Source organism: Cetorhinus maximus, chromosome 12 (assembly GCF_964194155.1).
Source record: "Cetorhinus maximus chromosome 12, sCetMax3.hap1.1, whole genome shotgun sequence".
NCBI classification, from domain to species: domain Eukaryota; kingdom Metazoa; phylum Chordata; class Chondrichthyes; order Lamniformes; family Cetorhinidae; genus Cetorhinus; species Cetorhinus maximus.
Window position 1 is genome coordinate 53,639,728 of NC_135890.1, and position 23,311 is coordinate 53,663,038.

General features: G+C 45.8%; 1 protein-coding gene across 4 annotated transcripts in view; it reads right to left on the reverse strand.

The window, feature by feature from the left end:
- LOC144687452 (ATP-binding cassette sub-family C member 9-like) overlaps positions 1–23,311 on the reverse strand; it is a 216,029-nt gene that overhangs the window by 125,290 nt on the left and 67,428 nt on the right. For all 4 annotated transcript variants that reach the window (XM_078553609.1, XM_078553607.1, XM_078553610.1 and 1 more), the window contains exons 9-13: positions 22,904–23,059; positions 17,539–17,673; positions 16,403–16,565; positions 15,321–15,361; positions 12,545–12,687 (exon numbers count right to left, since the gene is read on the reverse strand). In XM_078553609.1, the coding sequence (XP_078409735.1) occupies positions 12,545–12,687; positions 15,321–15,361; positions 16,403–16,565; positions 17,539–17,673; positions 22,904–23,059 (638 nt within the window). The remainder of the gene's footprint in view (positions 1–12,544; positions 12,688–15,320; positions 15,362–16,402; positions 16,566–17,538; positions 17,674–22,903; positions 23,060–23,311) is intronic.

Sequence of the window (23,311 nt, forward strand, 5' to 3'; positions counted from 1 at the left end):
AACCTTGGTTGGTTTATAAAAGATAACTAAAGCTAAGTTAATGGAATTGGCAGAAAGGTTACAATTAGGATTGCCTGCAGGGGTAAGAAAATCAGACATAATTGAAAGTATAGCACAGCATTTGAAATTGGAAGGAATACACGAGAGACTGAGTTCTCCAAGGAGTGGGTCATTGCAATGGGCTCAAATTCAGTAGCAAATGAAAAAGATTGAATTGGAGGAAAAGGAAAGGGAAGGAGCATTTCAAAGGGAACAGGCAGAAAGGCAGGAGAGAGAAAGAAAACAAGAAAGGGAATTAAAACTGAAGAAATTAGCAATGGAGGAAATAGAAAAGAGAGGGACAGAGAATTCCAGCTTAAAAAGTTGGCAGTTAAAAAAGAGACACCAGAAAGTGAGAAAGGACTTATTTCCAGATCAGAACCCAGTGGGGCAATGTTTAAATTCACACAAGCTCTTCCAAAGTTTGAAGAAAGAGATGCCAAAGCATTCTTTATCTCATTTGAGAAGATAGCTGAACAGATGAAATGGCCAAAAGAAACTTGGACATTGCTATTACAGTCTAGGTTGGTGGGTAGAGCTAATGAGGTATGTGCATCGCTGTCAGAAGAAATATCTGGGGAAGATGATGCTGTGAAGAAGACTATTCTGAGTGCCTATGTGTTGGTTCCAGAGGCATACAGACAGAAATTTTGAAATGTGAGGAAACAACAAGGACAGACTTATATTGAGGGTGAAAGAGTCAAAGTAATTTTGACAGGTGGATAAAGGCAGTAAAAATAGAGGGAACCAATGATGCCCTTAGAGAAGTAATTATTTTGGAAGAATTTAAAGATTTACATCCTTCAGCAGTAAGAACCCATGTGGGGGAACAAAGGATTAAAACTGCTAGGCAGACAGCAGAGATAGCAGGTGATTATGAGTTGGTCCATAAATCAAAACCTTTTTTTCGAACACACTTTTAAGTCAGAGAAGTATTGAAAATGGAAAGGTGAGAGGAAGGCAGATAGTCAAGGAAGAGAAGGAACAGCTGAAGATTCTATGGAGATTTCACCTCAGGCTAGGAAGGAAGGTGCTAAGAGTGGAAGGGATGTAAGGAAGCTTAAATGTTTTCATTGTAATAAAATTGGCCATATGAAGTCAATGTGCTGGGGGTTAGTCAGGTGGTTGGGATGTAGTTGGGTGGTCGGTGTGTAATCAGAGGGTTTGGGAGTGTCGGGTCAGGGGGTAGTCGGTAGGTTACGGGGGTAGTTGGGGGGTCGGGAGATGATTTGGGGGTCAGTTGTGTAGTTACCCAGATGTTAGACTAGGGGTGGGATTTTCTCCTCAGTGCAGTAAGTGTAGTGGGAATCATGAAAAACAGCGTTTTACCCGCTGCCCACAATCACAGGTTTTTGTGAGGTCTCGTCCGCTTCCCACCACATTAATTATGTACACATGGGAAACACGCCAGATCACAGGCAGGCAGCCTCTGATTTGCCTGCCCTTCCATGAGCTCACCGCTTCCTCACTCCGTGCGCCATATTTAAACGGCACCTGTGCACAGTTTTTTTATTGCCTGCAGCCCAGGACTGCTCCACAGGAGACGTGGCTCCCAAAGGGAAGGAATGTGCTGCTCCAAAATTCAGGCACGCCTCACTGGCTAGATGCATTCGAGGCCAGCCACGATGTCCTTTACCCCCCTGTTGGCCAGAGTAGGTCGACCAGCCTCACCACTCCAGTTTGGCAGGTGGTGGCAGCGGTGGTCAGTGCCAACGTAGCACAGAAGAGGCCAGGCCTCCTGTCCAGAAAGAGGGTGATGATCTCATCAGTGCTGCTATAGTAAATCAACCATCTCATCCCTCTCAACTCACACACTCACCAGCCCATCACACATTCACTGGCATTTCACACACTGCCAGCTCAAGGGACATCACCATTCACTCTCTCACACACACCCTCACATCTCTGTCTAGGCTCAATGTCCTCTGAAGCTTGCATCTACATCCCCTCCATGGCTCCACTCACCATCTGCACATGCCAGGCATCCTTACCATCTGCCCTGGCATGTGTCCTGCTCACACTCTCCATCTGTCTTTATGCAGGAAAACCTCGCACACAATCGCAGGGAGAGCTCCCAGACTGGGGGTGGAATGCTGGAACTCAAGGCCCTCACTGGCTTCAAGAACAGAGCCATCGAGCTAACCAGAGAGGACGTAGGCCATGTCTGCTGTGATGGTGAGATCAGCAGCACACACCCACATCAGGATCTTGCACCAGCTCATTCCTCAAACAATCATACTATGAGTGCATTGTCCTATTGTCCTGTTTTAGAGTTGCCTGCCATGCACTAATTATCTCAGCTTTCTTTCATAAGCATCTCTGCCAAGCGCCCGAGGCCCCCAACCAGTCAAGCCCTTAGCTCGAGTCCCAACAACACCTCAGATGAGGAAGCTGAGGACAGCACCATTGAAGTCCCATCGCAGCGCTCACCCACACCCTCCAGCAGCTCAGAGACACACACCTCGGTGGGACCTAGTTCTAGACCAGCCTCGAGGTTGCAACTTGGTGAGCACAGCAAGCAATCTGATCCACAGCAGGCAGAGGCTAAGACATCCGAGGTCGCTGGCACTCGGAGGACGGTTGGAGGCCATGATTCTGCTGAGTCCAAGTCTGATGACAAGCCTCCAGACTCAGTCCTAAATCAGTTGATGGAGCTGCAGCGACAGTGACAGAAACATCAAGAAGAGATGTCCACTGCATTCCTCAGATTGCAATGGATGATGGAGGAATCTGCCCGTCTTCAGTCTGAGGTGATAGAGCCAGCATGCCGACGCACTGAGGTCAACACTGGCAGGATGGCGGTGCCATGGAGACCTTGGTCCAGGACTTCAGTCCTGCACTGCTGCAGGAGCAGTACTTCTTCACTGTAGCCATTGGTGGCATCCATCAGTCGCTATGTGAGAGTGGGGGGGGAGGTGGGGCATCTTGATCTCACTCCAGTTACCCCTTTTTCTCAAGGAGTCAGCCAGGGGCCTTTGGGCACCAAAGGGAGGAGGACCAGCAGCTTGACACCCTGGGGCCATTCTCCCAGGAAACTATGGGACTGTCCAGCTGATCCCAATCCCCTCTTCCTGTGACCACGTCACCTCCAACTCCACAGGCCGAGGAGGGTGTACCTGCCCCACATTAGGATACCCAATGCAGGCAGGGGCCCCCACCAGGTCTCACCCTCCAGAGGATGCCTGCTAAGGTAATCAACAGGGCATAGTAGTTAGCAGGCTGCATTCACCTGCATCAGGCTGTGAATATCGGGGATGCACCCAGATGTAGTGGTGACGTTAGGAAAGTTAAAAAGATTTAGGAACACAACGATGGCATGGGTGTTCACAGCATGTATATAATGTTCACAACTGTAAATAGAATCTCACCCATTTCACATCCCTTCTTGTGTATGCCTCCTTTCTATGATGATCTGCATTGCTGTCAATCAGGTGTGATATCATGGTCCCTCCCCGCACTTATTGCAGATGTCGCTATCATGGGCCTCTCATCTATGTAGTGCACTTCCAACTCACCACAACTCTTGGCTGTGTAAGATTGAGGCAGAGGCGTTCTCCAATCTCGTCTGCATTCTTGAAAGGTGAAGGTGTGATGTACAAGGAGAGATGTGTTCACGCATGGAGAGGGGTCATATACTGTGCAACTCCATGTGCTCTCTGTCTCTCGGCAGGGTTTTCATGCTATGAGCCCATACTCAGAGCTCGTGTGTGCTCCTGTCTGCCAACCACGTTTCCAACTTTGAGTGTACATCTGCTAAGCTTGCCAATAAGTAGGTGCACCTTGCCACCTAAAGGTGCCGAAACTCTGCTGCTCTCAGCAGCTGCTGGCGCTCAATCCTACAACCTTGATCATTTCTCAGCCTGTAATTGTCTGGATTGTGGCCACAAGGCTCTGGTCACAATATTTGGGATACAGCGCTGTGCGCCCCATCACCTAAACACTCGCTGAGACGAGTGATGCGAATTGCAAATGGTGATACTTGGCAGTCAACAGAGCCTTTGAGCAGGTCCTGGATGCGCACATCGTAGCTTTAGACAATGTTGAGGGGAGCAATGGGTTAGGAGCGAGGATGTACTGAAGCCTGCTCTTTATTAGCAATGACTCCTGACCTTGTTGGCTTCATGGTGTCTGAGCATTTTGGAGTTCACAAGGGCCAGGGCTGGCCATGTGGGAAGAATACGTGTCTTAAAGAGGAGGCATTTTAATGTCTGGCACGCAAGTGGTTGAATGTTGTTGTCCTCAGGTGGTCCACAGGCATAGTAAGGTGAGGATAAAAGCAGGTCAGCATCCCTAAGTGAGAGTGCTGGATGTTAATGTGATAGAGAGGAAGAGGAAGGTTGATGACATGGAGTTGCACATTATATGACCCCTCTCCATGCGTGAACACATCTCTCCTTGTACACCACACCTTCACCTTTCAAGAATGCAGACGAGATTGGAGAACGCCTCTGCCTCAATCTTACACAGCCAAGAGTTGTGGTGAGTTGGAAGCGCACTACATAGATGAGATGACACAGAAGATTGATTCATCTCCGATTAAGTGCACACCTGCGTTATGTCCTTGGATGCCTTGGCCCAAGTGTCAGCCAGAAGGAGAAAACAGTAAAAACTGGGAAATAAAAATACTGGTCCAAACTGGTCTTGTATACCCTAAAATGGAACACCAGTAAAAACTATAAAATAAGAATACTGGTCCGAACTGTTTTTTCCTTCTGGGTAGTTTCACCGTCATGGTTACACAGAATGCTTTGTCTCGCTGCTGCAGATGGATCTCCTTGAGGAGCTTTGTCAGATTGAAGGCAGACAACTACGAGCCCACTGAGGATAGTGGAAAAGCTCCTGGCCCCCGTAGGCTGCCATTGCGAATTGGATGCTGGACAGACACTTGAAGAGGCAGCACCTTCTGACGTCTGATGCTGGGACTCCCTCCTCCAGTTAGCACCTCATCTCAGCAAAGACTCATGCTGCCGAGGGTTCATCATCCTTCAGAGGATCAGGATAATGTGAGCCTGATGTGTAACTATTCACTCTCATGTTGAAATGAGAGGAATAGCAACACTGATGTTCATGTTGGCCCATGATGGAGGGCACTTGTACAAGAGGGTATTCCCTGCAACCCGTCATCCTCCTCGTGGAATCTGGTGGCTATGAGGGCCTCACTCACATGCCTGCCTTGTCTGGCCCGTGCTATGGCCTCTTCCCTTGCGTCCCCATCTTCCTCAAACTCAATGCCCTCATTCCCTTCAATGTCTTCCTCATCGGAGGGGATGTGCAGCTCCTCTATGTCGGCATCTGGCAAGTCCGCCACCCTTTGCAGGGTCAGGTTGTGCAGCACGCAGCAAGCCACAGTGATCGGTGAGACCCCCTGGGGAGTGTACTGGAGTGCCTCGCCAGATCTGTCCAGGCATCGGAATCACATCTTTAAGATGTCTATGGTGTGCTCCACCAGTGTTCAGGTAGCGGCATGAGCTTTGTTGTACCTCCCCTCGGCAGAAATTGATGGCTGCTGCACAGTTGTCATCAGCCATGTCCTTTGCAGATATTCTTTATCACGGAGGAGTCAGCCCTGGGTCCTGTGTGGTCCCTGGAAGATGTCTGGGATCTGCGATGTACTCAAGATGTATGAGTCATGGATGCTTCCTGCGAATCTGGTGCAAACCTGCAAGATAAGTTTTTTATGGTCACAGACCAGCTATACATTGAGCGAGTGGAATTCTTTCCTGTTTACGTGTTGGAGTGCCTGTTGCCAGGGAGATTTTTATAGCCACATGAGTGCTGTTGATGGCACCCTGCACCTGTGGGAAACTGGAAATCTCAGCAAAGCCCAGTGCTCTGGCATCCTGGCTTGCTTGATCTCTGTTGAAGTTGACCTAATTGTGGGCCTTGGCAAAAAGGGCGTCTGTGATCTCATGTATGCATGTGCGTGTGGGCATTTGAGAGAACCCGCAGAGGTCCCTATTGGAGCCCTGGATGGAGTCACTGGTGTAGAAGTTCAGTATGGTCGTTACTTTCAGAGCCATTGGCAATGGATACCCTCCCAGTCCCCATGGCACCAATTCCTGGAGAATGTGGCAAATACGATTCACCAGGTCCCTGGACATGCGGAGGCATCAGCAACACTCGCGTTCATCTGCAGATAAGACATGCGAGTTCTGTACACCCTCGGCCTAATCACAATGTTTCTGTGAGCCTCATCCTCCCTGTCTGGAGGGGGCCCAGCTGCCCTTTGATTGTGAGGGTTTTGTTCCTCCCTTCAGCAAGCCAGGCACCTCCTTTGCAATTTTCTCCTTCTTCTCTCCTGCATGTATGTGATTATGCAGGCAGCAATAAATCCAGTCTCAATCTTCCTGATGGTCTCCTCTCTGCAGCATCAATGAGAAACAGACAAGAGTCAGCATTAGCCTCCATAGGTCCTCTTTCTGTCAATGACTCATTAGTGAATGTGGGTTCAAGGCCTTTGTCCAGTGTCAGAAACTAATCGCCCCAAAAATCCAGGCCAGAGCAGGATGCACTTCAGGGTGCTCCTAACTCCCAGCCCCCTTTACATGACTGACTGCTATGAGATTGCTTTGGCCAGACGTTTGGATGTGTTGCTTCCAGCCAAGGCGCTGGGATCCTCATTCACTGCACTCTAATATCACACTCTTTGGGATAAACATGAGGGAAAATGTTTAGTCAGGAACTGAAATTATTTGAGGGGGGCCTGAGGCTTCTCTTCTGTGAAGCTGCCAATGCCGCAATTCTAACGTGCATCTGAAACTTGTCCAGTCGCTCAATTGCTCAGGAGTTTGTTATCTCTCTAGGGAATCTCCATGCTCTGAACAATGGGTTAAATCAAGGAGACCGATTAGTGTCACTTTGCAGGATTAGTCTCGCTTGAATGCGCATCATTGCTTCACTTTCCTAATTCCCTGCATTGTCATTGAAAGGTTCCTAACATGTCTCAGCTGTGCCCCTCTCCTCATTTGGGGATGCACAGTTCAGTTGGGTACCTCTTTAATCAGCCCCCACTACCACCCCCCCTGCCCCTCCAAGTGCATGCATCAGCCCTTCAATCAGCCTTCAGAGCCCTCACCAGAAGAGTATCTCCTCATTTTAATTTTGTAGTGTGCCATCTGCAGGTTGGAAGTTGGTGGTGCTGAGCTCTCTGCCAGACAGTTGGACTCTCCCTGTGTGAATGTGGAAACTCTTCCCATCGTCACGGAGGAGTTCAATGTTCAGGTTTCGCTCCCTCAAACACCTCTCAATCCTCCCCCTGTATTCTTTGATCCCATCATAATTGTGGTGGATATCCATTTGTAAGCCCCTGAACATTTTGAGGTGGATGTGCCTTTGCCCCATGAAGACCTCACCCCTCTCCATCTTGAGGCCACTTGTATAGATAAACATATATCCTCTGCCCCACACCTCCCCTGACTAAGTGTGCCATCTGCAGCCCAATATGATGCCAGAAATCCCACGGACTGAGGTGCGTGAGGTTACGACAATGTCCTGCGCACAACATGCTGGGCACGGCGGAGACTGGGCTGACATGTCCTCTCTCTGTCTAGGCTGGGACTAGGGCAGTCTTTGCAAGCTCAATGTAAACTGGGGTGCTTCTTCATTCAGCCATCCTCCCATTGTGGCCCCAAATGGCTTATGCCATTCTGTAACATACTCTCTCCTCATCCTGGTGCTGAGGATAATATTCGCAGCCCCCCCCTTCAACACCCCCTCCCCCCCCCCCAATGTGTCTGAGTGAAATCCTCACGGTTTTAGCCCCAACCCCGCAGCCCATTAAAAGCCACCCTTGCTTTACCGCTCGTATGGTAGGTAGCGTTATGCCCAGAAGACATGTAGGGAAAAATATATATATATGTCTATATCATCCTGATTACTTTATAAAATTATCATTTTTTAAATAATAAAAAATAAATTTGAATAATAAAAGACTTTACACTGACTGAAGCCTGACTAGCTACGACTCACACAAAAGGAATTTCTAGCCTTCAGAAAACAGCAAGGATCTAGTTATCTCTAAAGAGGTGCTAAAGCCCCATGTAACTTGCAGAAATCAAATTCCGAAGAAATGCACAAAGACCCTTTACATTTCTAAGGCAGAGCTCTGGCCAATGGAGATGATACATCTGCGAGGACAAAGGGGCCCTGAAACTGCTGAAACTTATTAACGGATGCAACATTAACCACCTCAAGAATCCAGACCAGGAATATACATCCTTTGTCCAAACCAAGGGGAAGAAATGGGAGGGGAGCTATGTCACATGCACCACCGCCACCCCACCACCCAAAGCTGCTAGAACCTGTAATATTGCCTTATGGAGCTGAATCCAGTCTGCCATCTTAGCAACAGAAATGGAGCTCTGTCCAGGTTTAAATTGCCTGGCCCTCATCTACACTGTTTTCTACTGAACTTCAGTGCCAGTGCCTACTGCAAGACTGATTCATCTCTATGTGTTTCTCCCATCATGGAAGTCAGCGCTACTGAAAAAGTGGATCACCGCACATCAGTTTCAGCCCACTAAGCTCTCTGAAGGAATACACCATTGGACTTTCGATTCTGAACTCTGGACTCACGTTAAATGATAATCCTTATTTTGTCTGTGGCTTTTGCCCTGTAACTTTTTCTTTCCCTTAGCCCTCTTTTATTGTGTGAATGTACCAGGGTTACGTAGCGACACCCAACCCCTCCCCGTGTTTTGAGTGTGTGTAAAATAAATTAACCCTTTGATTTCACCCTATCTCGAGTTTGCTGTGGGGTTATTAATAGAAGATTGGATCACCCCAAAACTGAAGGGCTGGGGAAAATACGCTAGCACTTGTGTATAAAGGGGGAAATCAAAAATACCTTTCTGCTTAAGGATAGGTGATGAAAGTAGAGATCAGGGCTGTTTTAAATTAAACACCCTCCTGTCCATAAGTAGGATTGCCTATGACAACCTCCTAAAAGAGATGTGGTGCTTCCTGTGAAGCCTGGCACTGATTTCCACGAGAGCTGTGTGATGCAAGGTAGGCCAACGAATCTCGGAGTCACGAGCAAAGTGCAGGTTGCCAGATCCACGTCACTTATATACTGTTATGAAACACGTAATTTTAAGTGCACGCCAATGTGCCCCGATGATCCAGACTGGGGGATGATTCCAGCCAGCAGTCCTTATAATGAGATGCAAATTTATTGAAATAATGTTCCTGACATGCTGCAGCGGGAAATGTGTCAGCCATTGAAAGCTGCAGCGCACAATCGCAAACTGGCTTCACGATGAGGTGAAACCAATTTCTGGTCTTCTCACAATATTTTTCATTGGGGGACGGGTGGTGTAGTGGTATTGTCACTGGACTAGTAATCCAGAGACCCAGGGCAATGCTCTGGGAACCTGGGTTCAAATCCCATCACAGCAGATAGTGGAATTTGAATTCAATAAAAAAATCTGGAATTAAAAGTCTGATGATGACTGTGAAACCATTGTTATTTGTCATAAAAACCCATCTTGTTCACTAATAACTGCCCTTTAGGGAAGGAAATCTACTGTCCTTACCTGGTCTGGCCTACATGTGACTCCAGACCCGCAGCAGCAGGAAGCATGATGAACTACAGAACTTAATTTGGAGGGAGGCAAAAAAATCAGTTTCCAGCCAGCGGGAAAAAAGTTTGGAATTTTGTTCTCCCAAATTTCACAGCCAGTCTAGTTTCCCAATGAGCAATGTCGGGAGGCCCTTTTGCATGCATCAGCATCTCATGCATGCTTATTAAGAGGCCACTTCCCTGGAATTGATTTCCCTTCCAAATTAAGTTCTCCACCAGCGATATTTTAAGATGTTCAGTTTTACTACAGTACATAACTGGTGTGCACCTGGCGAGCATCACTTCTTCCATGACTTTGAGGTCAGTAGACGCTGCTTTTACCTTCTTGGGGACCGCTCAAGAGCCTCAGTCATATCAGGTGCTAGTAGCAGAAGCTATGTCAAGGCTGAGCATGGGAGACAGGCTAAGCGGGGAAGTTGGGAGGGAAAGACTGTCTGGGGAAGAGGGTGAAGTGTGTCTGGGAAAGGGGGGCGGCGGGGTGGGGGGGAGTGCGGTAGGAGAGTGTGTCCAGGGAAAGGTTGGGGGTGGATTGTCCAGGGAAGGAAGGCAGAATGATGCTCCTCACCTGCAGTGAGCAAATCGCTGTCTGGGTGCTCATTAAAAGGCGCCCAGTTCTTCAACCCTATGAAGAATGGTAGGGCGGGCCACTTCCTGCCTGCTCCACCATGAGGTTTACCACGCTCCTCTTGGATGCATAGTTTATGAGCTGAACAGCGCAAGATTTCGTGTCCTGCAACGGAAGTCAGTCTGACTTCCAGTCCCACCACTGGATTAGGGTGGAACTTTCCGTGCCCACTGGCGTAGGATGTGTTCAGTGACGTGAGTGGACAGTAAAGCCAAAAATTGGTTTCACAACGTTGTTAAATCATTTTGCAATTGTCTGATCGGCCCGTCATACTGTCCACTCACGTTGCCGCATTTCCCACCGTCAGACGTCAGGAACCTCATTGTAATACATCAGCTTATCATTATAAGGCCAGTCCGTCAGAATCATCCCCCTATGCTGGATCACACGCTGACATGTTTCACAACTGTACATAAGTGACGTGCACCTGGTGAGCTGCACTTCACTCAAGACTCCGAGGTTTGTTTGCCTACCTTGCCTCAGGCAGCACTCGCTATCACCAGTGCCAGGCTTCGCAGGCAGCACCACAACACTTTTAGGGGGCCTCATAGGCAGGTCTCTGCCCACCAGACCAGCCATGGGTTGGGGGTGGCTTTTCAACAGCTGCAGGGCTAGGGTTTGCTTGGGGAAGGGGAAGAAGTGGCCTCAGGCAAGGGAAGAGGCTGCAGGGTGAGGACTGTACTGGGGAAGGGGGTTATCCTAGGGTGTGTGTGGGGGGCACATGTTGATCTGTGCAAGTGGCCTCAAGATGGTGAGGGCTGAGGAGGCAGTCTCCAGAGGAGATGAGGCCAAATGGAGATGCGAGAGTGTGTGTGAGAATAGGTGGTGATGTTCCTTGATCTGGCAGTGAGTGAGAGGCCAGTGAATGTGTGATGGGCTTGAGTGTGTGAGTTTAGAGTGATGAGATGGTTGCCTTACCCCGGCAGCACGGATGAGATCATTCAACTTCTATCTGCACTGAACGGCCAACCTCTTCTGTGCAGCATTAGCACTGATCACCACTGCCATCACCTCCCAAGCTGGAGTGATGAGATTGCTGGACCTCCTGCAGCCAGAGTGGGGGTAGCGGATATCACAGTTGTCCAAAAGGCGCTCAAAGGACGCATCACTAAACCAGGGGGCTGAAGTCTTCTTGCCTTTTGGGCCAATGTCTTCTGTGCAGCAGTCCTGGGCTGGAAGCACTGAGAGGAGTGCACACGGCTGCACTTATAACGTGGTGCATGGCGTGAGGAAGCGGTGAGGTGACATTGTGGCGGGCGAATCGGAGCCCACCCGCCATGGAAACGGTGTGTTTCCCGGGAATGCATGATTAATGAGGCGGGATTGGGACGATATGGCATGTGAAGCTGCCATTGTGGGCAGCAGGTAAAACATCCTTTTTCCTGCCTGCTACTGCACTTTCTGCCCCTAGTCTCCAGAACAGAAGATTCCGCCCAACATCGTTTCCCGCTTCTCATCAAATATAGAGAAACATCTTTTTCCAATTCTTCAGTGTCCTGACTGGAAAAATGGGCACATAGGTATTTCCTGATTAGCAGATCGGGGGATTCTTAAGTAACTTGTGCTGAGCAATCTGTCTCAAATCTTGTTCGCAGGTTGAACAGTTTACCTTAAATTCTCCTATCTACAGAGGCATTGTGTTGTGTGGATAGACAAGGTGTCTAATGGGAACATGATGAAATGGTGAAAAGGAATTGTACTCTGCATTGGAAGGCAAAGTATGAAGAAATGAAGTAAGTGAAACGTCTTAAATAGAGAGAACAAAACTCAACAGGAACTTATATTTATATGGCACCTTTAATGTGATAAAACATCCCAAGGCAATTCACAGAAGCATGAGCAAACAAAATTTGACTGAGCCACAGAAGGAGATATTAGGGGAGGTGATCCAAAAGCGTGGTCAAAGAAGTGGGTATAAGATAAAGGAGAAAAGAGAGGTGCAGAGGAGAAGTGGTTCATGTGGGAAATTCCAGAGTTTAGGTCCTAGGCAGTTGAAGGCATGGTCATCAATGGTGATCAACTTACTGTAGTAACAAGGGTTAGCTGGTATTTATAGCATTGGCTTTTCTCTGTAACATTCTCCGCATCATTAAAAATTGTAATGCAGTTAGTATTTTCAGATATTTAAACACAATATGGCTACAAATAAATAAGTTTCATTATTCTTGTATCACCTGAGCAATTCTGGAAGAAGGACTTCCAAGGTTAGATGAGATTGGATTATCATCAGTGAAGAGATTTGTTGTAACTTCCAAGCTGAAAACAAACACTGGATTGAAAAGTATAAATGATTACTGCACCTGACCAGGGCTTTGACTGTGAATCTGATCACAGTGGAGAGCAGAAATAGTGGAGTCACCAGGATGTTGAACAGAGACAGTGAAGTGAAGGCCACAGCTGCGGACAGTTCCTTCTCGTTGTTGTGGGTATAAACCATAAAGGTCTGTCGGGCAGCAGAAAAATCCTGATTACTCATCATGTCAAATGTAATATTCCGCACTACCTCACATTAAATCAGCACACAATAATCTCATTCTCCAAACAAAAAAAAGAGGAAACACTTTTGGCTGATTGCAGTCACTTAAATTGCCACTGTCTGGATGGCACCTATTTTTGGGGATTTTTCTTGCTTCTAGCCCAGTCCAGCTTTTCTCTTTGCTGGCTGCTTTTTTGCCACATAATTATGAAACTACAAAAAAAATCATACTGTAGATTTCAGAAAAATTTCTTGGAATCTCCCTTCAGCTCAACTTATTACTGAAAGCAGTAACATTACAACAGTGCTGACTGGTAGACCTCAGTGAGCAGCGTGTTCCATCAATAAGTTCTCTTAGCTCCTGTACATTGACAGTGCAACACAAGCCACTGGTTTACCAGTGTTGATCCATAATCAGTTGTGCTTGGAGTTAACATTTGACAAGTTTTGTAAGTTTCTTTTCCAAGTTGCGATCTTCCATTTTTGTGTAGCGCTCCACCCAGTAAAGTAACATGGGAGAAGACAAAGGGTGAAAGGAAAATTAAAATGTCTAGCAGTCCTGGAGTCCATTACTTGAATTGAAATTCAGAGCTGTTTGAAAATTATTTCATTTATTTATTTAGTGAATGCAAATCCCCGAAGCCAAGCAATAGCCTCCTCATTTGTTCAGTTTAAGGCGATGAGTCCACCATTTAGCTTGTAGAGGGGACACCCTGTGGTAATGTGCAGCATTGTGTCTTTAATATTTTGGGATACAATATATGAGTAATTTGGTCCATGACATGTGGTGAGTGCAGCATGCTTGGGGTGAAGAAGGTGACTGTGGTCTCATGGTTCCCAAAGCTCTTCACCACTGGCTTTTTCTGTATGCCATCTGTGGACTTTTTGGGGTAGATCTCGGACTTTGTACTTAAGTGTAAAATGGATGATAGCAACAGAAATAAAAATCAGGGGCAATATAAAAGAGGCTATTGATTTGTTATCATCATTTTTTACATTATCACACAAAGTCAAGATTTACCTCATTGTCAGAGATTATAAGTCAACAATTCTATTATCATTGTAGGCTCTGAAGAAGATAGGGACAGCCAAAGAAGACCTGGCAAAGTACATTTATGGATGACCTTCAAGAGCAGGACACCACCTGGGCTGGAGCGAAAGCAATTGCGCTGGAACGGGGCCTGTGGAGGAGTCTTTCTGCCCATGGGACTGGAGGAACTAAGTCTAAGTCTAAGTGTACACTCTGACTAGCATGATGGTGGATGGATCTTGCTCTTTTTTCATCTAACAATTCTTATGCCATGGAGAACCATGGGTTTTGACAAACATATCTATGAGAAAGACTGACTTGATGAACAATTGCTGGTATTATATTTTTATTAAAAGTGGCTTGACTGTAGTGATGGAGAGAAGAAGAAACAACGTGGTATAAATTCAGCTTGGGGTATTAATTTTATGTGGGCAATAGCTTTGTTTTAAACTAGCCTCAATTTTTTGCCATTGCAGTTAACAGAAATTAAAATTGGTCGGAATGCAAATCGGGTGGTCAATTTGCAATCGCTACCATCCAAGTAGACTTTATACCCCAATAATAACACACCAGAGCTTGGCTACACATAAAATCTTACTGGTGCTGGTAAATAGAATAGGTTATCACAAAGTTAAATATCTCCACTTGTAAGTCTTTGTCATTCATGAGTTATAATTTGGCCACTTGTTCCCCTGTTCGTTAAGTCACAACTGGAGCTACTGGTGGTGGGGTAGAATTCATAATTGTTGAGCCTGTTTTTCGAGCTGAAAACCAATCTTGCAACAACCAATTTTGGGCCACTGTTTCCCATGCTCCACCTTCACTGTAAACAGGCCTGTGGCCAATTTGGAAAGCTGGTGAATTCTAATTGGGCAAGGCGCCCATCTTGTTCCGCAAAACCACTGTAGGCCACCGCCATCCAAGACCAGCCCCCACTCAACTTCACATCCAACACCCACCCCGACCCCATCCCCAATAAGTGTAGGTCAGTTCAGTGTCGGAGCAGGCTTGAATTTGGCAGGGCCTAGTCAAACTGCATCAACGCAGTCGTATGCCAACTGTGGCTCGCTCAACTAGTCCAACTGAAGCCCGAGGTTCAATTTCAATCAGGCCTTAGTCCAACAGGGGTCAGCATCATTTAAATGAGACCCATAGCCAAAATTTGGCTTATTCTGCCCACTTTGCTGAATTTCTCCCTCATGCCAGTAAAAATAGTTCCTTTTGCATCCCTAGTAGTATTTCACGATGAAGAAACATTGCATAGATAATCAGCATAGAAATAAAGCTAACTGCAAAGTATTTGCATAGTGTATGCTGTGAATAAGCCATTTTATAGCCTGACAATTCTAAGCTCGTGTTTGCCACCAGGAGTTACATTTATACTTCAACTGCCGATCAAGCAACAGTTGAGCATTTTGATCTTAAATTGTTACAACAGCCATTCTAAAGTGTAAACTTCCGGCCGATCAGTGTTCAGAAGGTTACATGAAAAAACTCTTATGACAAGTCTTAATCTAGTTCAGTAAAGGAGAAGAGGGAGCTGCCAAGTTTTGATGAAATGTGTTCTTACCGCCAATACTGCTGCTATTGGTATCGCTGCATTCATAAATACTGGAAAAATAAAGAGAGCAAAGCAGAGTGAAAAGCTAACCAAGTAGCAATCAGAATCATCACTGTAACTTATACACTACGGAGCAAAAATTTCTCTCCTGGTTGGGAAGAGGAGTCATTCCAACAGAGTTGCCTGGAAAAATGACTGGCCAGATTATAGGTTTGTCCACATATGGGTGGGCATATTATTAACAAAAGGACTTGCATTTATATGGCGCCTTTCAGGACCTCAGAATCTCCATTACACTTTAATGAAGCACTCTTTGCACTGCTGTAGTATAGGAGCAAGTTCCCACAAACTGCAATGAGCTAAATGGTGAAATAATCTGCTTTCATTATTGGTTGAAGAATAATTGCTGGCCAGGAGCCTAGGGAGATCTCCTCTGTTCTCCTTTAAAATAGTGCCACAGGATATTTATGTCTGCCTGAGAGAGCAGACAGGGCCATGGTTGAATGTCTCATCCAAATGATGGCACCTTCCTCAGAAATAGCCTGGGTTTTGCACTCTCTCTGGATTGGGCTTGAATGCACAACTATCTGATTCAGAGGCATGAGTGCAACTACTGAGCCACATCTAACATCTACTTTAAATTAAATGCAAATTACAGGAGCACATCATATTTTAATTAAATTGCAGCCTATTGGTGCAAAGAATGCCATTGTCTTTCCAACTGCAATGTGGCTTGGGGTGTAGGACACTAAATTTTAAAGAGATCAATTTGCCAGGTCCAATTGTTGACATCAAGTTCACCCTCCTCTCCATACAAGACAGGTAACAAAAACAACTTGCAGTAATGTAACACCTTTAATGTTGTGACGTTAACATAGTAAAGGTAACCGCCAATGATGTCATAGGATCCAATGCTGGTCTGAATTACAGATCCTGAGAAATGATAAGGTCAGTGATAATCCCAACCTGCAGAAGATCCATCATCATTGTAGGAAAGAGGAAACTCCGCACCTACCTACTTTGTTTTCCAAAAATATAGGAATTATTTTAATTATCACTCAGAAAACATGTTAATTCTGGTCAATACATACTGGATAAGGATGTGTAAAGTGCAAAACTCTTGAGACTGGTTAACTCCTGCATTCTAGTCTTATCCACGTTGTCACAGAAAATGTGCTCCCAGGCGTAAAGTTTCAAAAGTTTGATCCCCTTTAAGATTTCATTGGTATTCTTCAGTCTTTCTGTAGAGTAGTCCTATGAAAGGGTTAGAAACACGGTGCTAAAAAAGTAGTCAGTTCTGAGCTGTGAAACTCTATGATAACTACCAGTAAGCATATTCACCAGAAAATGTAATAATGTATGAAAAGTAGCAGTTAATTTTAAATGAGAAGGCTCTGTTTACCCTAATATGCAATAAAGAGTAGATTTTCTTTGAAAGATTTCCAACAGTACAGCAAAGCTAAAGTGGATTCCTCTGTGAAGGGAACACCCATTTCCCCATTGTTTTCCACCCTCTAGGCCACTAGCATGGCCTCGGAGAACTCTAGGTTCAAGTCTGGCCCCTGGCTGCACAGGTCTTGTTACTAACAATCAGTCAGGAGTGTTGAGTGCATCCGAGCTAGAGCTGTAAATGTAGCAGGAACGAGTGCATCAAGGCAGGTGCTGAGAGTGTGGCAGGGCAGGAAATGAGAGTGTGCAGGCCTTTCAGCTACACCCTGGCCTCTGAGATCAGGTTCGCATTTGAGGTTGGGGATAAGGCGAATATTGGAGCAGAGTATATGTGGCGAGGTTGGATTAACACACAGGCCTATGCAACTCGTGTTTCTAGCCAAATATGGATCGCCCACCAAAGTAATAAACTGTGACGTAATTTGGTCTATTATTAATGCAGTGTGGAAACATTTTGTGGGCCCATTTCTTCATGCCTTTTCCTACACATTTGTGTTTTAATGGTTGAAGAGGAGTTCTGTGGTGCCGAGTGTGGAAAGGACCAATGGCTTTAAGAATTCTTAATTTGGTGTTTACTTAGCAATACTGTTCTATCCCTGACCTGAGAGTGTTTTAAACTGAAAACTGGGTGCCTGAATTGGAAAGTATATAGCTCTGCTTGCTTTGAGCACAAACCAACCTGTAAATCAAAACCCACAGATTGACTTTGATTTAACTAGTGTATTGTATCTTATATGAAGTTGGGGTTGATTTCTTGTTTGAAACACTCAGTACTTACCAGAGTACTTTTCTGTGCATCTGTGAATTTAGTCGCTATGAAATACTGCAGAGGGGCAAGCAGGGCTATGACAGACGCACCAATCAGAGCACTGGTTCCCAGCATATGATATAACAAGATCACGCCCATGATAATCTGTGATTAAGAACAAAGAACTCACATTGTAGGACAGTAATCAAGGGAACAATATTGACTGAAACATTTAGGGTTAGGAGAGTCAGGGCTAAACTTTCATTCCCAAGTCAGGAGTGCAGGGTCAGGAAAATTCCCTACTCCACAAACTCGACATGGGAGAAAGTGCCCCAAATATTCAGATTTTTGTTCCAGGGCATGGGTGCTAACTGGAGCCCAGTGCGAACTGGAGTCTGGCCCGCCATCCCTGGGAGGAGTTGGAGGCAACCACAGGGGCTGCCGGGTACTAAGGCAGGCCTTTTAAAAGGGCCGCCTTGGTTCTCGAGGTCTTTATTCCAGTTACAAGTAAAACAAGAAAACAAACAAACAGTTCTCTAGCCTTCACCCCTCAAACCCTTTCACCCCCATACACTCTCCTTGCCCTATCTATGCCAACTCATGCCACCTCATGACCTCAATAGCCCATCATACCCCCTTTGCTAGCCTATTCCCCTCTTCCCACCCCTATGGTCCCTCATACCTTCCATGCCAACATACGCCCCTCTAGCCACTTCCATGGCCTCTCATACCCTCTATTCCAAACCAGTCCCCTCTACCCACCCCTATGGTCCCTTATAACCCCTGTGCCAACTTAGTGACAACTCATGTCAACACATGACTCACCACACTTTTCCCTTACACCATGGAATTAGAATAGATAGCTGCTTGATGGCCAGTACAGACACAATGGGCTGAAGGGCCTGTTTCTGTGCTGTATAACTCTATTGCTCTACAACCCTCCATGCTAACTCATCCAGTATCCACCACGGGCAGACCTCAGCAACCATAGTAAGATGAAATAAAATAAGGTTCTAAGTGTCTACTGCGGACTTCAATTTTTAAAAAAAAACTCTCATTCATAAATATCCATTTGATACATTTAAATTCTTTCAAGTACTTAATCCCTTATAAAACAGAAATTTGTATTCATAGTCCCACATCAAAGGCTTTATAACCACTTGGAACTGTCAATCAAACCTAAAGGACACCCTAACTTTCCCAAAGGATACCTTACCTTTCCCAAAGAGCACCCTAGCTCACCCAAAGAGGTACCTGGACCTCTCCAAAAGGGCACCCCACCTCTCCAAATAACTCTGGCAGATTCAGACCTTTTCTTCAAATTAGTCATATTTTGGACATCTTTGTTATGAAATTGCATCTGTTTGAAGGCAGCTGCACATGTCCATGAACATGGGTGTGCAAATTACAACGCATCCCCATTCTCCTCCAGCAAAAATGTTGGGTACTGGGTTCGAGGATGGGTCTTTTGGAATTGAGGCTTCGGTGCCAATTTGGCTAAGGCGGGGGCCATTCTGGCTTTGCAAAACTTCAAGCCTCAGTCTAAGCTCAGTGGTAGCATTTCTGCCTCTGTTTCGGAACAGCTGCCTGGTAAGTGGAGACATGAGTCACTATCTCTGATTGCTCTGTTGACATCCAAGGGGCTATGCCCATCTGCTATGAATGAACTGTAGTTATTAGCAAGGTGAAAAACCCACTGGTCACTGTTCCTCTCCATAAGCTACCCCTTCCTGCAACACACTTTGGATAATGAACAATCCTATTGAAAACTAAGGAAAGAATAGTGGGAATACTTTCAAACTGCATGATAAACTGGCAGGATGCAGATCCACTGTTGGTAATAGAAACAACTTGATTTTCCTGTAGGAATGATACCCCCCCACCCCATCCCTCCACACTGGCCCTGCTTAATGTTATGCAGTACCCAACTCTTGTACAAGGTGAACTATCTAGACAGAAACCAGTCCAATGCTCAGTTGAAGGAATTCAGCAGGTCATTGTTCAGCTCACTCTGTTCCACAGGTGACTATTCAGTGGGCAAAAGCCACCTCCTGACTTTATTTTATCTCAGCATGGCTCTTGAGATTTGCCCATGGGACATACTGGGTGAGTTGGCATGGAGGTTGTAAGAGCAAAGGGTGGTGGGTCGGAGGAATGAGTTGGCACTAAGTTGGTATAGGGGCTATAAGGAGCAATGAAATGAGTGGGGGGTGTAGATTGGGATGAGGTGGCATTTAGTTGGCATAGAGGCTATATAGGGACATGGGGATGGGGGGGGCATGGGTTGGCATGAGTTAGCATTTATGGACATGGGTGGGGGCAGTAAAAACAGCAGGAACAAAGGCCCAGAGAACCAAAGTGGGACTTTTAAGCAGCCTACCTCAGCACTCGGTAGTCCCTATGGCCGCCTCTGGCTCTGTGCATCTGCCTTGGAAGTGAAAATCCAGTCCATGGTATATTGGATTATTAGCCCAGTAACATTACCACCGCACTACATTTCAGTAGCTGAATCCATGTATTTTGAAGTGAAATTGGGTTCAGCTCTAAAACTAGGTAAAGCCAAACGCAGACTGAGGGTGACTACTTTGCGGAGCGCCTTTGGTCTGTCTGCAAGCATGACCTAGACCTTCCTGTTGCTTGCCATTTCAACACACCACCCTGCTCTCATGCCCACATGTCCGTCCTTGGCCTGCTGCATTGTTCCAGTGAAGCCCAACGCAAACTGGAGGAACAGCACCTCATCTTCCGACTAGGCACTTTACAGCCTTCCGGACTGAATATTGAGTTCAACAACTTCAGACCATGAACTTTCTCCTCTATCTTCACCCCTTTTTTAATCCATTTTTTAAATTTTGTTTTTATTTTTTATTTACTAATTTTTATTTTTATTAATTTATTCATTGTTTTATCCCCATTTTTATTGCCTTTTTATCCCTTTTCCCCAGCCACTGCCCCCTCCCCCACCCCACCCTCAAAAGGGCCATCTGTTACTTGTTCCATGTTGTTCTTTCACAGAATGCTTACCTTTGTTCTGCTATTGTCACATTCTGCTTTCAGCACCTACTTTAGCCTGTACCGCTACCATAACATTCCCTTTATCCTTTCGTTCGTGACATCTTTGTCAATCTCTGCTTTGCCGCCACCTATTGCTGGCCTTCTATCCAGCTTCACCTGTTCCACCTCCTTAAACAGTATAAATTTCATCATGTTTCTACTTCTCTTTAGCTCTGAAGAAGTGACATATGGGCTCAAAACGTTAACTCTGTTTCTCTCTCCACAGATGCTGTCAGGCCTGATGAGTTTTTCCAGCATTTTCTGTTTTTATTTTAAAGCTTTGCTGTACTTTACTGTGATGACTACACCGGGTGGATATTCCCTCAACCAAATGGGGGTGTCAAGTCAGCGCTTACCGGGAACCAGACTGGTGGAGCTATTTTCCTGTAGGCGACATCCTAATTGGGCGCCTCCACACTTACCATTAGATTAAAGACAGTGGGTGGGCTCTTGATGCTGCAGGCCCAACCAGAGGGCTGGCATCTCTGGAGCCACGGCACCCCCACCAGGAGAAGTTGGTAGAGGCAGGCCTGAGAACATGAGGATGGCTCAAACTGGAGGCCAACTCAGAGGGATAAAAATAGTTCAATATTTTATTGGGGGGCGGGGGGGAAGGCAGCAAGCCCCACAAAATGGAGGGAAAAGAACACGGGGAGGGGGGACTCATTGGAGAGTGAGGCAGTGGCATAGTAGTATTGTCACTGGATGAGTATTCCAGAAACACAGAGTAATGCTCTGGGGACCCAGGTTCAAAGCCCACCATGGCAGATGATGAAATTTGAATTCAATAAAAACCTGGAATTAAAAGTCTGCTGGTGACCATGAAATCATTGTCGATTGTCATTAAAAGAAACCCATCTGGTTCACTAATGTCCTTTAGGGAAGGAAATCTGCCATCCTTACCTGGTCTGGCCTACATATGACTCCAGTCCCACAGCAATGTGGTTGACTCTTAAAAATGCTGTCTGAAACAGGGCAATTATGGATGGGCAATAAATGCAGGGGTGAACAAGCACAAGTGAAAAAAAAACAGCAGGGGCAGTCTTTCCTCTTTGTGGCTCTGTCAATGGATCGTGGAGCCTTTGGCTCTGATAACCCCTCCTCCTGCTGCCTCCATTGAGCAGTCAGCCTCCCCACACCAGGGGTGGGGGAGTGGGGGGGTGGGGTGCTGTTCTGCTGCCTATAAATTGCAGGTAAGCTTAAAAAATTCACCCCTAATTAGAGCCTTAATTATTTAAATTGGCTGCCTGCCTCAGTGGAAGCCTGAGACAAAGACAGGTTGGGAACATGCTGCTGAAAACATGGTCACTGCACCTTGAGTGTAAAATAAAAGGAGTCAGCATTATATACTTTCAAATGGCAACCTCCATACATTGAAGCAATCCCTACCATAAACAAAAGTCTAGGCATCAACTCCTACATAACCCAAGAGGGCAGGGGCAGGGTGAGACTATCTCTGAGGCAATGCAAAGATTATTTCACAACACTGTTGTAAATGAATATTGAGGAGCTAATGGGGGAAATGTTAATGTGCAAAGCTGGGTCTGGAAAAGTCTGGATGACTCCCAGAGACTGCTGTTCATTTTCCTGTGTGTAAAGGTCCATGACGCTTGCATTGTATCATAAAGGAGAGGTGGATAGAGTTTGAATGCCGTGCCCAATGCCTACTAAAGGACACTGTTTTGAATCCCCAGGGTTTCCACATGTCCCACGTCCTGCCAGTTATAATTTAGGTGGTAAATAGTGGAGATATGGGAAAGGCTTCTGAAGATCTGCCTGACCAAGAGTTACACAGAATCATCCCTCAGGGGATTAGACACAGCAGAGTCTAGGGCCTGATGAAGGAACTGGCTTGACAGCCCAAAAGGATGTTTTTCAGTCTTTGTTTTCCTTCATTCTTCAGGACTAAGCATAAAATTTAACCCCAAATAAAGATTCAATGTTGTTCTGTGAGATTAATCGTCTTGCATCACAGAAAGCGAGAGTTGCAGACATAAGTCATGTGTCAATGCAAAAACATAACTGGGAACTGAATTAATGTGGATTTAATTGACTGCTCAAAGTACGGCCTTCAGTCGTCCAATAAATTTCCAAAAAAAATAATATGCAATATGTTTGTGCCAACACAGAGAACATAGTTCAGTCCAGGACATTCTCTTAAGCAAGCTAAATGACTCAGTATACAAGTTTATTATGTTAGTTTCGTAAAGCAACCTGCTTTCTACTGAACAAGGTGCAGTCAGACTCTATCTAACTTTCAAAAGTAGCCTTTCCATTTGTAGTACAGATTACCTGTTTGACATTTCGGGGCTCTTAGTAAGATTTGACTTGAGAGCTTTACCTGGACTGGCATGGCCCACAGATTAGGACAGAGGAATAGGAACCACATCAACTGGTTTGTTTCTATGGCGACAAGGTTATTAATTTGGCCCAAGGTCACCTCTCCCATTGACATATTGGAGGCGGACAGACGGAGAATCTTGTTGTAGATCATAGCCTAAAGAAGACAGAGCGTAACAAAAGATTACTTTCAGTGAGCGAGAACAGGCAGATTTCATAAATGGTGAGGAGAAATGATCAATTCAGGTGGAACCAAGGGGAAAAAAATTTAAATTTAATAAAAATGACTGGGATTTTCCAGTCCTACCAGCGTCGGCCATTGTTGCAAGCTGGACAGGAAAATTTGGAAGAGTGGCCAAAAGTCAATAGTTTCCCCATCCCACCCGTGACAATGCCTGCTGCTGTTGGT